This window comes from Watersipora subatra, chromosome 6 (assembly GCF_963576615.1).
Source record: "Watersipora subatra chromosome 6, tzWatSuba1.1, whole genome shotgun sequence".
In the NCBI taxonomy this organism is placed as follows: Eukaryota; Metazoa; Bryozoa; class Gymnolaemata; order Cheilostomatida; family Watersiporidae; genus Watersipora; species Watersipora subatra.
Genome location: NC_088713.1, coordinates 4327376 through 4344633, shown reverse-complemented (window position 1 = coordinate 4344633; position 17258 = coordinate 4327376). Strand labels below are relative to the sequence as shown.

The following is a 17258-nucleotide window of genomic DNA, read 5'->3' as shown; positions in this document are numbered from 1 at the left end:
GTCCTCTTTGGCAAAGTCTGCTATATTATCAGCTAGTGTATGTGCAGTTGAATAGTAAGAAAATGTTTTATAGCAATTAACATTTATTTAATTTTGTGCTAGACAGTAAGGTTTTAAAAGTTTGAGGCTGACATATGACTGTATTCTTTTGAGGCAGGTGGTTTTTTATGGTGAACTAATGTGAACAGTCATTCAGTTCATTCATTATTCATTCCAAATAAAAAACCTATTTCTCAAAACACCAAAAAATATCCTGTTAGTGTAAATACTAAATCGCTAGAAAACCACAAACAGTCACGCATAACACAGACTTGGTAGATTAACAGTATTAATAATCATACCAAAGTCTCTTTGATGGAAAATAAATTAAGTTTGTTTATTGGATAAAACAGATAAATTTTCTTTGCCATTGAAAGCTAGTCAAAAGCTAAAAATATTTCAAAGTAATTTTCAAAAGTTTTCTCCGCTAAATTAAGTTTTTATAATTTATACATAACCCAAGTCTAATTAAACAACTTACAATATTCCATGCTCTATATATACTGCATTTATTATGAAAATCAATGCAGGTATTGAGCTTGAATACTGCTAGTATTTAGTCCACAGAAAAGTATCTGAGAAGAATAAGAAGATGCAAATTAAAAAGCTGAAAAGATATGCTGAAAATGAAAGCATCTACAAAACAGCAATTATAAAACTTGTATAACTATTGCTAAATTATTAGGAAATTAAAATTTCTGAACGAATGATAGTTCAATAGGCCAATACATTCTTGGATAATTTTACTGTTTTAAATCATAAACTTTTACATATTTCAGATATTTACAGATCAATTTGCTTACCAATTTTTTAAACCACTAGATTATGTCAATTTTTTCGGAAAATGAAGGGTGATCAAACCCCACTGCACATTTATACATAGGTAGATAAATTGGTAAGTATGTTCTATATGTATGTTTACCTCCTAGACAAATTATTAAATATGTTAGCTTACAACTGCCTTTTGTGCACTCGATTGTATTATATTTCTATTAAATTATTTACTTTTTTGTATACTTTGCTACTTATCTTAGAAACAATAAAATGCTAATGAAATAATAACTTGCATTTTGTTAGTAAGAAACACATAAGTATAAGTTTTTTAATAAGATTGAAAACATTTTGTTGAATTTTGTAAATAATTTACACACACTGAAACTGATATTTACCGGGTACATCTCTAATTTAAACTGATAGCGATACAGGTGAGTGGATATCAGCTTTGTTTACATACAAGCTTCTAATCATGATAGTTAATAGAGCTGAAAAGTGATTTGCTCTGCGTGACACTCACTTGCACAACTTGTCACATGAGCAACAGCTTATGCTTACAGCTAGTCACAAGATAGACTGTTGCACAATATCAATTGACACCATGTGACATTCTGCAACAAGACAGGCAAAAACCTAAGTAAAAAATATGGTAACAGGTAAAAAAATGGTCAGCAATAGATGAAATAGTTGGTGAGACACTTTTCTGCTCTTTAACTTGTTAACCTAAAACCAGAAAATTATTAGAAAGTTTTTAGCTTGTGTTTTCAGTGAAGCTTCCGTTTTTGAAAATGTAAAATTTTAAACTGTACGCATAAACCATTTTTACCCCCGCAAATATAATTTCAAATATCCTCACTGGAGAACTGCTAAATTTTGCAAATAATGTATTAAAGCAGTCATATTTTTATTTCTTCTTTTGGTATTTTAGGTTTTTATGTTACTCAAATCTAAAATGGTGAGAATTTTCATGATTTCTAGCTTTGTTGAAGGTTTAGTAAGTAGATGTCTCTGTAGATGAATGTTTCATTTGATAAAATATTATTTAGAATATATTATGAAGTTTTCAAAAGTATTAAAAATATTATATTAGAATAGGTAGTATATAGAATATATAATGCTTGAAATATAAATTAAGTTCTCACATCATTTAAGTATGGCAGTATTATTTAAAAAAAATAATTGCAGCCTTTACTTTTCAAAATAATTTGATAATAGAAAATTTAGCAACAGAAAACTTTAATTAAAGATAGTATTCCTAAAACATAAAAAAAATTGAAAATTGACTCAATATGATACATATAATGTTGATTGTAAGCTTCTAATTTTCAAATCAACTAAAAATAGTTTGTTTTATTATTATTTACTTAAAAAAACCTGCTTCGAAACATGTTTCTACAATCTAATGATGTATAAAAAATGAGTTTTTTGGGTACATGTACAAAATGATGATTTTAGCATACTTCTTAGATGAAAAGCAATTTTTTTTCATTTTTTCCAAAGTAACTAAACTTAAAAAATACAACAAAACTTTTAGAATTTTTTTAAAATGAGATGCAAATTAAAATCAATAAATAAATAATCAATCATCAAAAAATCAATATGTCATAACCCAAATCCAATTTTTATCCAATAACAGTTAAAAACATTTAGCTGAAGCTATGTTACCTATGATATTCATTGGTTTAAAAATGTTTGATAAAAAATTGCCAACACTATATGACTTTTTTTGGGAAAATACACATCTTTTCACAAAAAACCAAGCGTGTGACCCGTGATAGAGCTAATCTGTAAGCCATTGGATTTCCTGCCATGAGCTGAACATGTGACAGTTTTAAAGGTATGATGTGGTCCTGACCTCATGACCTCCTACATGAAGCCTGACATGTGATTGGTTTCAGAAGTAAACTAAGACATGTGACATGTAGTACAGGTTGGTGTCTTACAGAGCATGTATCATGTGACCTGCAGTTTGTTTACAATCCTTCTCATCATCTTATTTGTAAACAACTCTCATACTTAGATGACTGAGTTAAGAATATAAAAAATTTATCTTTCGCAAAGATATTGTCGCAAGATGTCATGTGACGTTATGCAATGGGTCAACTTTTAACTGGTCATAGGTGTAAGTCGTACCTGTGATCAATTGTGTAAGGTGTTACCGATGATGAAACGTGTCATATGTAAAGCATTTAGTATCTCTATGATGAACTTTTATGTAAACAGAGCAGAGATGAAGTTCGTGTCACCGAGTAATTTATATCAAGGTTGATGCTAAGATACAATCTTTTTGTGGTTTTACATTAAAGATGAGGTCAGCTCATCATGAACTTATCTTTCTTGAATGAAATATTTTCAACAAACCTTTTTACTTAGAAAATATAACCAAATTAATTTTCTTCTAGCCAAGTATTCAAAATTAGGCGTTTAAGAAAACATTGGTGTACAAATTGGGTCTGCAGTCATCAATATTTTTTACACTATAAATTATACTCATACGGAAGCTAAGACAATTATCCGTATATAGGAAAGTGAAACTCACCTTTTAGACTAGCAAGATGACTTAAGTTTCTTTTCTTTTTTCCAGCCACGCCGAATCAATAAAAAGAACAAACAGCAAGCTAAAAATAAAAGAAATAACTGCTATATATTAAGTTGAATATTTAGTAGTGTTCCAAATGAACTGGGAGCCCATCTCTTTATTTTAAGGACAAAAATTTAAACAGCTCAAACAAGAGATTCCTTAGAAAGGCTTTGTAACAATTCATAGGAAATCAATGGTCCTTGCGAGTCCAAAGATGAAAGTGCAGTTAGCAAGGAGTGAATACAGCATGAAGAGTTCAAATTTAGAGTTTTAACACACAGACCATAAACTAGGGCTAGGTTTTAAGGTCAGTAAACCATAGATTAGTTTTTCTCCGAGTCAATTAAGACAAGCACCTGACTGTTGACATTAAAATTATTCCAGATGACTTTGGATTATTCTGGACCATTTAGTGATCGAGCTCTAGACTTATCTTATCTGCTTCTAGACTAGTAGGCAATGGTGAACGCTTTCCACTATAAATAGTAAAAACTTTTAAACCATAAATTTTTGCGCCAAACGTTTGAACTAAGTTGGTCTTTAGTGTTTTTTAATACCTAGACCAGATCAATACTAAAACTACAAAAAATATCATTATACGAGTTAACGTAAAATTTCAAGGTCGACAGACAGTAAATATAAATCAAGAAGTAACTGATAGTACTAAGCTAATTAGAGATAATAAAATGGGAGGTTCTTACAATTATCTTATCTTTCCCTGGATTACTGAGCTTTGAGCTAAAACTTTCAGTATAAATACATAAACACATCTGGTCTACTGCACAGTATCAAAACTGCACATTACAACCACTTAGAGCAAGTCTTTCATTTTCTGTTTTACCATAGTCTGAGATGTTTGCTCAATATTTTATTTTCTTAGGAGTTTTGGTTGCAACTCTGAATGTTACACCAATAACCTCTTATAGAAAATGCGTGCCAGCACAATCAGAATGCATCATCTCAGGCAGAATAGCTGAAGTATACAAAGGAACACCAATACAGTTGGTTCTCAAGGGAAGATTTTCGGCAGATTATTTAAATGGAATTGAGGCTGTGGCGGAATCTGTGTATGACGCAAAGTCTGGAAACTTGTTGGCAAACTACACGGAAGTCAGAACAAAGGTCAGTGACATGAAAGGTTTACTTACATTTTTGTTGATTCACATGAATATGTAAGCTCATTCAGTTAGTTACTGGTATTCCCCATTAAGCAGGTCTGCTATGTCACGATCCACTCCACTGGATTGGATAATAAACTTTCTTAGTTTTCTTAGAAGTGTACCAAACTGGTTTCCTATTGCCTGCCTTGAGTTTTGGCTAAGGCTGTCTTCTTAACTCGTAAGCAATTTATAGATAAATTTGAGCAAAGTATTAGTAAATTTCATTAGAAAATATCGCTATTTTTTATGATTTGCACTTGCTATAGATTTTTTAGATGATCTGACTTCCAGGATGTTTCAAGATTAAAATCGACAAAATTTGATCACAGTTAAAACGCTCGGAAAAAATACATGCAAAATTACACCACCAGTTGCTAACATTGCGATAGTTAATATAAGCCATCGCAATCAAGTTGCTGTGTTACGAGTCGCTATTCTGTCGGTCTCTTTGCAACAATAGACATCATAGTGACACTTTCGCAGTTCAGCTATGAGCACTTTTTGTCGATTTCAATCTATAAACCTCCTGGCAATCAGGTCACCTCAAACATAACAATCAATGGCAAGTTACAGAAAAATATTTATACTTTTTGATAAAATCAACTAAGAGTTTGTGCAAGTTTTTCTTTGAGAGTGTGTCTTTTGTGAAATCTTATAGTGGGCTCCAAGCACTGTTTTTATTGATAAAAACTGTGTATATGTAAAAGAATAATAGTGTTCTAGGTAGACCCATGATTTCTGACTTTTTAACTAATCTCTAGCCTAAATTACACTGTATTTATCAATTAGTTCACAAACACCTCTAATTCTGGAGAACTGGCATTAAAAACTAGTAGACTGATTTTACAAATTTCTGCTATGTAAACAAGATTGGTTGTTGAAAACTCATTTTAAAAACAACAGAGTGATACAAGACATTTAAACCTGAAGTCGGTAATTATTTTTGTAAATAATCTTTGGAGACCTTGGTATAAGTTCATACCCCTACATTTCAAATGATATTACTCTACTATTCATTTCATGCGGTTCAGTCAAAACTGAGCTTGCAATTGACATAACAACTTCCAAGGCTAACATGTTATATTCCAAAAGATTTTTCACATTATTCTCATGATAATATCAAACACATGATGCTCATTAAAGTTAAATGTTTGCACACAGATTGCGACCTACTTGATAGATCATACTAATAACACATGCACCAAAGGAGTTGGGTTTCCAGTTACCAGGCTCTGTACAGATACTCGTAAGTTGTGAACCTAGTTTTTAATAGTGTGGTGTTTACTTTGCCAACAATTTGCCTGAGACAAACTCCTTTCTCAGAATATTAATATGGTAAAGACCAGAACTGCATAAAAATTTTCACCTGCTGACATGTGTTAAACGCTGTAATAAAATGACAATCAAATGAGCCAGTAGTATAGCAGATTATGGGAGCATTAAGAGGCAAGTTTAGACATATTTTCATAATCAATTAATATTTATAGCTGTGGTAAAATAGTTCCATGAAACATAAAATTAACAACTTTGTTGTTGGTATATTCTTACAGCTGGACTCAAGTATATAGATCCATGGAAAATGGGTACACAGATGACTGACACCTACTTTTACAATGAGCCTACCGTTAACAGGAGCCTTACTCTGACGATGTTTAGAGACAGTTTTACTCAGGCAGCCGCTGTCATTGATCAAACCTTCCAAGGAGGTGAGTTATTGGGGTAAAAAAAGCTTCGTTTAAATTAATTTATTGTAGACATTTACTTCAAGCGTAGTTTATAAATTTACAATGACAACTGTTACCAGTTTTATGATATACTATTCATAGCTGCTATTAGGATGTTAGTGTGGCTTGTTATAGTTTTTATAGTCACTGATGACAGCTATATGTTTTTCATTTCAGTTCCTCAACAAGTTTCCGTGCTGTATGGCAACGAAACAAACGGAATTCACGATACATCAATCTTCATCCTTCCACCCTTCTGCACTGTTTGAGAGGGTTCTATTGAAATGACTCTGGCTCTTTCTGATTGCTATATGTATTCATTGCTAGTTCACATCTATTGATTGCTATATGAAAATTGTATATTTAGATAAGTATTTTAATAACATGAAGAACTATAAAGGGTCATCTATTGTTGTTTACATGAATTGTTGTCAATGGCCATTTTGGGCTGATGAAATGGTTGATATAGCAACACAAATGACAAACTACTAATCCTAATAAGGCTATCACATTGCAGCCTACTAATTTTATCTATTATTATTCATAATATGAATAATAAAGTTTTATGCATCATTATTGTGCTAGTGCTACTCAACAATCATGACATTTCTTGAATAATTAAAATGCAGGCTGTCAATCACTTTCTTTGGTGTTGAAAGTGTCTCAGACCTTTCTTTAGACTTCATCTTTCAAAAACTAACTTATTGATGTTCAAATACCTCAATTTTGCATTTAAGCTACGTAGTGCTTGCTTATGAACCTATTTGCTAAATATTCTAGCAAGACATCTGCAGGAAAACTGTAGCTTTCTTATCATGAACCTCTCAATGTTTATCAAAAACATAAAGTCAAATATTTTAAGCTGGCTAATCTAAGAGCTTGAGTAACATAAACTGTGGAAGTGTAAACACCACTTTTAAGACTGATATCATGAACTCGGAGAAAAGCTAGCGGCTTATTGATCATGAGCTTTAAACACCTGCTCTTAGTTGCCAATTAGTGTCAGTTTCTGTTTTTCAACTTGGTAGCAGCCTTGATAAATTCTGTACTGCCAATTTGTTAATTTTTAGGAGTAAATAATGGAATACTGTTGAAAGTTCTAACTCATTAACATATTTTTCACAAAAAACTCCCATTTGTGTCTCATGGCAGTCTTGAAGGCTGGGTGTCTGGTTTAAATTAACCCCTGAAACAATAGTATTATAGTAACCAGAGTAAAGTTTCAATCTGTATGGAAATAAGAAACTGCAACCAAAATAAGGACGTTTAAAGCAGAATAGTGGTGGTATTAATAAATTTGCTTAATCAACTCTCAATTTATATATATAAAGGTCAGTATGGCCAGTTATCCAGCTATAACAATTAAAATCTAGCAAAAGGATTACTCCGCAAAGGATTTGGTCATGTAACCTCCTGTTCAAGAAGCATCTAGCTTATCTAGTGGACTATGGCATTCAAATGAGCATAGTGGTCAATAATGATGAAGATATTCAATACACCGGTTAAAATATGCATAACAACGTTGCATCACATGTGGTGTTTAGCAGTTGGCCTCACTAGGTGAATACTTACTGCTAATTGGCATTCAACAATTAGCAGTTGCATATATGTTGCATGAATAATAAAAAATCCCTATGAACAGCTGCAGGTAATGTAGCATTAAGTTAGTGTAGGAGATGAGGTAATGTAATGTTTTGAAGTTGTTTTTATTACCTGTGTAACACAGGGTATTCAGACCATCTTTACTATAATGAGAGGTTTGTTTGCCTAAAGCCAAACTCACAAGTTAGGAAAATACATTGTATTCAAAAAGATTGGAACTCTCAACTTATGGTTTAAAAGACCGACTGATTACCACTTGCACCAATCAACCAATTTTTACCAAAGCATTTGATTCTAAAATTAGACTTGTTCAAGAAAGTTTTTGCCCTCTTTTATATGAGTTCAATAACTACACATAGAATCAAGTTGTAAGTAACAACACATGTTTATATAAACTTTAATTACTGATGATATAGTTTTATATGTACTAGAATTTCGCCAGTCTAGTGTCCTGTGAGAGAGCATCCAGATCAATACTATTATGAATGGTCTACATAGTGTTTTACTTTGCCACTATGTGAAACATTTACAGTTACACTTACATATACAGTTTATATGAACACGTGTTATTACTTACAACTTAATTGTCTGTGTGTTTATTAAACTCATATAAGGGAAGGCTAAAACTTTCTCGAACAAGTATAATTTTAGAATGAGTTGCTTTGGTAAAAAATTTAATCTATGTATACGTATTTTGATGCTGTTTAGGTACCAAAAATAAAATTATTTAGAGCGACATAAGACAAGATTAAAATGGAACAAAACAAAACAAGATTAAATAGCCATATGCTTTGAATGTTTTTGCAAGCTACCAGTATGTTTTGAATGGTCGAAGCACAGAGTAATGTAGATATGTTACAACTAGTAGTAATCAATGAATAACAAAAGAAGCCAACAGAAATTCAGCTTAGAGTACTCTATACTGCCTGATTATTCCTGCAGTTGCTAATTATTCTTACTTAATCAAGTTCCTTGATTATATGATTATGCACAGGATACATCTTCCAGCATCCAGTTTGTGTGCTATACTGGCTGCTATCTTTTCCAATACCTAGCACTCATATGTAAAGTGAGATGCTACCAGTTGAGAAAACAGTTATTATCTACTTTATTACTGCCAGCTTGACCTTGTTATATAAGTTCACAACAAGGAATATAAGGGTTAATTACGTTTAGTATTATACAAATAATTGGATATAATAGGTATTGTTTTACACAAAAAGAGAATTGAAAAAACGTGGGAACATACAATTACTAGTGATGCATAAAAAAGAATGAAATTAAACATATAAACTACACTGAATTTGTACTGGATTAAATTATAAGTGAGAGTAAACCATCTCAAGTACATCAGTCTAAATACACCCTAATCACAACAAAACTGTAGTTCAATGTGTGGTCAAAGCTTACCGTTGATATTGTTATTTTCTTGAAAACTCATGAGTCAGAAATGAAGCTTTTGAAACTAGAATATTAGCTCAATATAAATAAAAAATAACTGTATTGTAAATGAAAGACACAACATGATTGGGTAGCACGCTCATTAACAAAATTTAAAAATGGCTTTGTAAATGGTTTCATCACAGCAAGTCAATCTTGACCTCAACATCATCAGCTTCTTAGCTGACGTGCTTGAGCAGGTGAATCAGCATTCTCATGGCATTACAACATGGGCTCAATACGCCTATACATTTCCTGATAAGAAAGATTTCATCAGCATGATGAAAGTCCCATAATATATTGATATAAGATGGCATAAAGTAAGCTATCATTCAACAGTACAGTTTTGTTAAAATTAAACAAAAGTGTACGAGGCTCACGCCTTAGGTAAAAGAAATCGGTTTTATCAATAGAATACTGCTTTTATGAAACAGTGAAACACACTTAGAGATGGAGAGACGAAGCTTCATAGATACTTTAGAAAGGCAGCTTTTGATTTCATTTTATTTATTTGTTTAAACAGATACGTGTAAGCTTTCATAATGCCCAAAATTGTTGCAATGCACTTGCACTACGCCAAACAGTTGCTCAGGTAAAAGTTTTTCTCTATTTCAATATTTTTAAATGGAACAGTTCTCACTTTAGCCAATATGTCAGTTAAACATAAAAACTAAAAATAAGCTAGCTTTTAAATCTTTGTTCTTTTTCACAATTTTGTTGATTTTATTTACATAAACTATTAGGTTTCAGCAAATGGACTTATCCGCTGAAAGTCGTTAGGTTTGAATTGGTCATGTGACACCAACAGCCAAGCTTTTACTTCTTTTGTCAAACTACTAAAATTAATGAAACCTACAACCATTTTACCAGCATGCTGATATAATTTAATATTTACCTGGATATTTGGTAAGTAATTAACAGGTCTGAGCTCTTCTGATAAGATACATTAACCAGGCTGTGCTAGGCAGACATGTTTGATGACATGCCAGACAGCTAATAGTCTAGATATAAATCTTAGTGTCTGTTCATCTGTCCGGTTACAGTGATAAAGTTTTAGGAACAAAAAATTGGCTTCACAGAAGATTTGATCTCAGAACCTCCAGTTTTAGAGATGTGGAGCTTATTTGTAATAATATGCATCCAACTGAATATAGCTGTCAATAATAGTGAAAGTATTCTTAACGACAGATTGCATCACACATCATGATTACCAGCTGGCCTCACAGGTGAATTCACAGTGTTGCACTAGTACTGAAAAAAGCTTATAAACAGTTGTAGGTAGCGTAGTGTAAAGGTAATTTAGTAGGTAAGGTAATGTAGGTAATGTCATGTTTATAAGCTTTTTATTACCTGTGTAATGAAGGGAATTTAGCTAGTCTTTATTATAATAAGAGTTATGCCTGTCTGTCTGAAGCCACGTTTGGAAAATGGAAAAAATGCTCTGCACAAGAATTGAACTTCCATATACAGCTTTGCAGCTAGGCACGCGACCAACTATTCTACTGTAACATCATGCAGCATCTCGGAATAACTGTGTACATAGTTATTACCCGTGACGATCTCTCACTGCGCACGAAACTATATTAATACTAATAGTAATAAGAGCCTCAGTCAGAGACGTTTCTCAATTTGGTTAAAGTCAAAGGAGCAGTTCAAAGAGACAGTCTAAAAGGAAGATAGTTATCTATTTGCATGCCGATGCAAATCTACTGCTAATCATTAATTGCCAGTAAATTTATCAAGTTTTGTATCTGCTGTATTGGATTGCAGGGACCAGGATACATTGACCACTGAGGTTAAGGTAGCTATCATAAGTTGATAAAGCCAGGGGATTAAAAAGCAAAGCGAGTATAAGTGGTTGAGAAGGGAAATAAAGCCCGTTCTAAAAGATTATCATAAATAGATAACATTTTTTCACACAACAGTATTTAGAGCAAATGATTTGGTCTACAGCAAAAACAAAAAGGCCAATTATGTCTCCGTACATACATACAAGCATCACAAAAGCATTATATTAAAAAAGTGTTGACAGTTTTAGTGATAATAAGTAACTTGGAATGGTTCATAATTTTTTTCTTTTTATTTATGAATTTGCTTTTCTGTTAAAAGCTAGTAGTTCAAATTAGAGATTGGTTAACAGAGATAGGAAACTTCAAAAGCCATCTGAAATCATGTAATCATAATTTAGGTCAAAGGTCAACCATTTTTTTACAAAGCAATGTTTTGGGCAGTTCTAGCGGTTGGTGTATCATCTGATTAAGTGTTATATGAGGCTTTATTAGATCTAATTTGAAAAAGATGATAACTGTCAGAATTGTAATTTGTTGATTGTTGTTAATATGAGTAAGTTTGGTCGTCTCGTGCACCATGAGAGATCGCAATAAGTTATCAGTAAATGCATAATTAACTCACGAGATTGCAAGGCAGCTGAGTGGTGTAGTGCTTAGATTGTTGGACTGTAAAATGGAGGGTGTGGGTTCAATTGTCGTGTGAGGTGATTTTTTCTTAGTGTGACTTCGGGTGGATAGATACTGCTCTTATTATAGCAAAGATTTTGAGGTTTGTCTGCAATTTCCAAAAAAAAGCATGATCGGACAAAAGCTTGTTTTTACCAATAAGATAAGCAGGTAAAATCAGTAGCAAAAAAACTAGTCCACATTAAAACTTTATGATATGCCGATTTATTATTTTGTTGCCTCTCTTTAAAGGTTGACTTGCAACAAAATTCGCATTACAGTTATTTGGTATCAAAAGATTCACCATGTCTTTCTCTGCTGTTTTGTAGGTGCAAAATATGTGGAAATGTGATTACAAGATATTAAAAGCTCAAAAACGAACAGTTAATCGCAGCCATAACGAACCCGATGTAGATTGGAAACAGTTAATTTCTCTGACATGGTCAATCCATTTGGTTATTGTTTTGACACGTGATGTTTTCACATAAATTGAAAGTTTTATAAAAGGCTCAATATAGAACTTCTCGTAGCACTAGTTTACGGCAAACACTTCGGGTTTTACCGAAGAGCCCGTATCAAATATAGATGCTCGCTACTTTACAGTTTTGTTTTGGCTTGAACTAATCATCTAGTCGTAACCTGATCACGTGACCCATACTTCCTGCCAAACAGCGCAAATAATTTCTGCAGCATTTTTTACTATCCCAAGTGACCAACAGGCTCTTCATGTTTATATGCACTCCTTCGAGTTAAGGTTATAAAATTAAACGAATTTTCATGATAAGTTTTAAGATATCAGTGCTCAAAGTGACAGCATTAAATGATGATGAAACAGATGCGTAAAGACAATAGACATGGTTTTATTGAATGCGTGAAGTATATTTATGAAAAAATTTTGATGAATGAAGTTGCATGAAAGTGTAAACAGAAGCAATCTTGTTCAACCATGTCCCATTTGAGCCGTTTTGGAAAAATATTCTAATACGGCAGTTTTGTGATGGCGGCGATTAACTGTTCGTTTTTGAGCTTTTAAAAGCTTTTAATCACGTTTTCACATATTTTGCACCTACAACACAACAGAGTAAGACATGGTGAATCTTTTAATACCAAATAACTGTAATGTGAATTGTGTTGCAAGTCAACCTTTAAGGTAGCCAATTTGAAAACTACCACTATTTAAAGATATATCAAGAATTGTAATGTAATGTAATGTAATGTAATGTAATGGCAAAATCATATAATGGCGATTTATCACACATCTGAGGGTTTGAAACGCTCACGCCTTCTAGTCTTATAATAAGCTCATTTCATGCTCTTTCACGCATTTGTGGAAGAGCATGGAATGAGAGCTCATTCCAAGCATTCATGAAATGAATGTTTCTAATTATCACAAATGTCAAACAGTTATTCTAATTTGAAGTACAAGAAAAATTTACAAAAATTTACAATTTTTTTGCACAAAAATGCTATCATGATCGCAAATTGTGTATTTACGTTAATAAATTGTCTAGTAAATTTTGGAAAATGTGAAACTTTAGTTTAAAATTTTTCTGTCTTCTTAAAATTCGGTCACTTTTGTCATAAAATTCAACTTAGAATAAGTTTTTCTTATTTTAGATACCTTGGATAGAGCCATAGTGCCCTTTATAACCTTTGCTGACCAACACTTCATGCGTAACCAACAGAAAATGCTTTTAGTTAATTGCTTATGTTTATGAGTATGCTGAAAAAAACGTTTTTACTCGAATGAATTAAAAAACTGCAACACGCAAAGTCAACAGCCAATTAAAAAAATAAAGCAAGTGATGTAGCATCAAATGGCAAAATGGAGCAACAAGTGACTTTATAACTAACAAAAACATTAAAAAAGGAAGCTTTTTTGAAAACTCGAATTTACAATTATTTCCATTATGCTAAACGCTGATGAAATAAAGTAACAAATTTTGGTGAAAGTTTTAGAGAAGGTATAAAACCCAGTATGTTGCGATTAACATTAATAAAGAAATATTTGTCTAGAATATGATTTTTACTGTGCATTGAAATTTGAAAATATGTAACACTTTAAAGTCTTGGTCTGAGATAATTTGAAGAAATAATATGATGTGTCTTTGCTTTGTTTTATTCCTGCTTTCGTTTACACTAAATCGCAAAGTTTTGGTCATATGTGAGGTATACATTTTTAGTATAATTTTAGAGCTGCTGGCGGAATAATGGCGGCTGACAGAACATCAGTTATTGCTAACTTTTGTACGTCTGGTTTATGCAGAATTACAAAATTTGAGGCACTTTACACTATGTGGCTTTCAGTATAATTCTGATGTTTCATATTAGCTGGGAAATGATGTAGTTCTTGAAATATTTCCAATATACTGATAGCACTTCTAATCAACCAAAGAATAAAGAATAGCTGCCATCAAAACATAGTTTCACTTTGTTTTACAATATTTCTGGTTTATGTATGTATAGTAAATTATGGTCTCTTTGTGGGGAAAGAGTTTTTTGATAATTCGACAGTTTAAATTGATTAGACTATTAGTTATTGAGATATTGCCAAAATAATGAGGACACTTCTAACCGACCAATAAATTGAAAATGGCTACCGTCCGAACATTAGTTTCTGGTTGAAATTCTTAGCAATGAACTATATTACTTTATTGGCAATTATTTCATTTCAAATAAAAATGTTGTTCAATATGAATATGAAAAATAAACAGAACTAGAACACTTCTTCTCCTCAGCAACAAGAGCTTTACACTAAAACTATTGGCTTTTTTATGTATAACAAATATACACATTTTAACAGGCTCGGTTCACAATATAATGACATGAGCATTACATCTCTTCCTCTCTCACAAGGGTAGTTATATCTTTATGCTATGAGTCAATGTAAGAGTCCAAATTGACAGTCATTAATAATTTAACTCTGCATAGTCGAAAAAACATGACTGCTAGCTATTTTTAGAAAGTTGTCTTTTTAATGTTGTTTATACACTCTCAATTTATAGTTTATTTTATGTTTAAAAGAATGTTATGCATGTAAGAAATATTTCAGTCTATAAGTTCAGGAGAGATAATTACAAAATATTAACCAGCTCATGCAGTTAATAAATCTAATAAGCATCTAATAGACATCAAAAGCAAGTCATCAGCATGTATATAATTTTGATGCCTGTTAGTAATATCTAAATGGAAATATTTTTCTACAAAAAATTGATCCATTTAAGCGTTTGTTTTAGAAGTTTATGCGTAGCAAGTTATGTTGCTGTCATCTATTTTAGAGTAAGATTCAAGACTTTGATTGGTCGGCATAGGAGGCAATATCTAATTAGTTTTACCATGTTAATCTATTGCTGGGATCATCAAGCACTTTCCATAGAATTATCATGACTAGTTCGCTGGCAGTCTCGTGTGCCTTGAGAGATCCCCATGAGTGACAATTATAGTGTGTTTGTCTGGGAATGCCTGCGAACATCTGGGTTTAATTTTTGTGTGTTGCAATCTTTTTTTAACATTCTTAGTGTGATTTTGGACACACAGATAGACACACGGATAGACACATGGATGGACACGTAAATGGAAAAAACAGATGGACACACGGATAGACAACATATATGGACAAACAAATGGACACATGGATGAACGCACGAATGGACATGGTTTTATTATAGTAGAGATTATAAAGTTTCAGCTATTAGATTTTAGCAACCAAAAATTGCATGGCCTGAAGCCACAAATTTTTATTGGACAATTTTTTTTCTGATTGATATATATTTCTGATAAACATCGGGTGTGTCTTCTAACATAATCAATATGCAATAAAGTTTGATTCCAAGTAGCTGTGAGTAAAGCCTTAATACTTCATAAAGGAAAATTGTCTTTCAAATCGCTATGCAATGAAGATTCTACAATAGAAATGTTGAGACAGGAAATTGTTCATTGTTGAGTTTTCAGCCTAACGATATAATGTGTGTTTTAGAAGGATATTTCACTGTGGGAGTATGTTGATTTTGTACGGCAAGAGCTACTTGGTAAATCCTGTGTACAGGAAAGGAATGAAGGAGAAAAACACCCCATATGGACAGAAAGTCCATTCTGCACAGAAATTCATAGGTTACAAAAACTATAACAACATAAAATAAGATGAAATAATAAAATAATACTTTCTTCAGGTGAGCCTATTGAAAAGAATTCATCAGACAAACCGCTTGTATGAAAGAGTTTTTATTATTTTACTTTTTTCACTTACCATTGTATTATATTTTTAGCTGGCCTAAAACATGAAACCTCAGGGTGGTCAAGCCAACAGATGACCGACACAGACCGATATGAGCAACCTAATGCTAATCGTGCCACGACTATTAATTTGTTCAGAGAAAGCATGGTACTACATGTAGCTTCTGCTGTAGTTGACCTGGTCTACAGTAGCAGTAAGTATTGGTGATGTACATGTATGTTCCTTGTTTGTCAATTGTGTACATTGTCATGATATTTCAATACCATTGCACAGACTGTTGTGAATGAATTTGGAAATATCAGGAAAGTTTGACAGCTGCAATGCTTTTTGACATAATTTCATTGCTTCAGTGATGTCGTCGGTCTATGGGGCACAAAGAAATAATGAGTGAGGAGACAATCCCAAAATACTGCAATACTGTGTGTCCCAGTCTTAAGCAGTTACCTTTCATATTTCAAACTCATCTCTTTAAGCGGTTAGTTAGGATTTTCATCTTAACTAAACTTTATTGGCTTGAATATTGAATATAAAATGGAATATCACCAATATAAAAATGAAAATTTACATACCTTTTACTCTCTGTAAGGAAACTAGCTAATGCTACAATCTATTTGAGAGATACAGTCGAAAGTGTCACTTGTACTTTTGAGCGCATCTCTTCGTTGTTCGTGCTGTACCGCTGTCTTGAAACAACGATATCTAACTTTTATACAGTGGCAATCTTGTAAATATGTAAACAACTACTGCTAAGTATAAAATTAGAACTTATAAATCATTAAACTAAAGTTTGCAATTGGTAAGCAATAGGATTTCGCGATTCATTTGTTGCTTTGATTAAAGGTGACAGCGTTGTCACTACATTTTCATCATTGAAAGTTAGTGCATTGCGCAATAATGACCAGTTCAGGCAGCCTACCAATTGATCATCTACCAGGTCAAATAAACTGTGAACAGGAAATTAGACAAGCCCACACAAATACATGAAATCACGGTACCACCATCAAACTATTCAAAAACAAGTGTGCTGATCACGCTAGGGCTGCCGCTACACTCCCCTTTAATTTGGCCATCTTTTATTGGGACAAATTCACCTACTTGCAGCTTAATAAAATAACATGTGATTAATATATATATTAAAAGCAAGACGAGCGAATACTGGCTAATACTAAATTAACACTAAATTAAAGTGGAGCATTTATGAATTGAGCGCATTGCAGAGAAAACCTAATTTGTATATAGGTCTCTCTA

The 17258-nt window shown here is 32.5% G+C and overlaps 1 protein-coding gene across 4 annotated transcripts in view; it reads left to right on the top strand.

Moving 5' to 3' along the window:
- The window catches only part of LOC137398598 (uncharacterized), a 253513-nt gene that overhangs the window by 57738 nt on the left and 178517 nt on the right, over positions 1 to 17258 (top strand). For 2 of the 4 annotated variants that reach the window (XM_068084759.1, XM_068084761.1), the window contains exons 2-5: positions 4321 to 4516; positions 5716 to 5800; positions 6105 to 6260; positions 6456 to 6777. The exons of 1 other annotated variant lie outside the window; for it this stretch is intronic. In XM_068084759.1, coding sequence (XP_067940860.1) covers positions 4321 to 4516; positions 5716 to 5800; positions 6105 to 6260; positions 6456 to 6547 — 529 coding nt within the window. In that variant the 3' untranslated portion in view covers positions 6548 to 6777. Of the gene's footprint in view, positions 1 to 4320; positions 4517 to 5715; positions 5801 to 6104; positions 6261 to 6455; positions 6778 to 17258 lie in introns of those variants that run through there. One more of the 4 variants, XM_068084762.1, reaches the window with a different exon arrangement.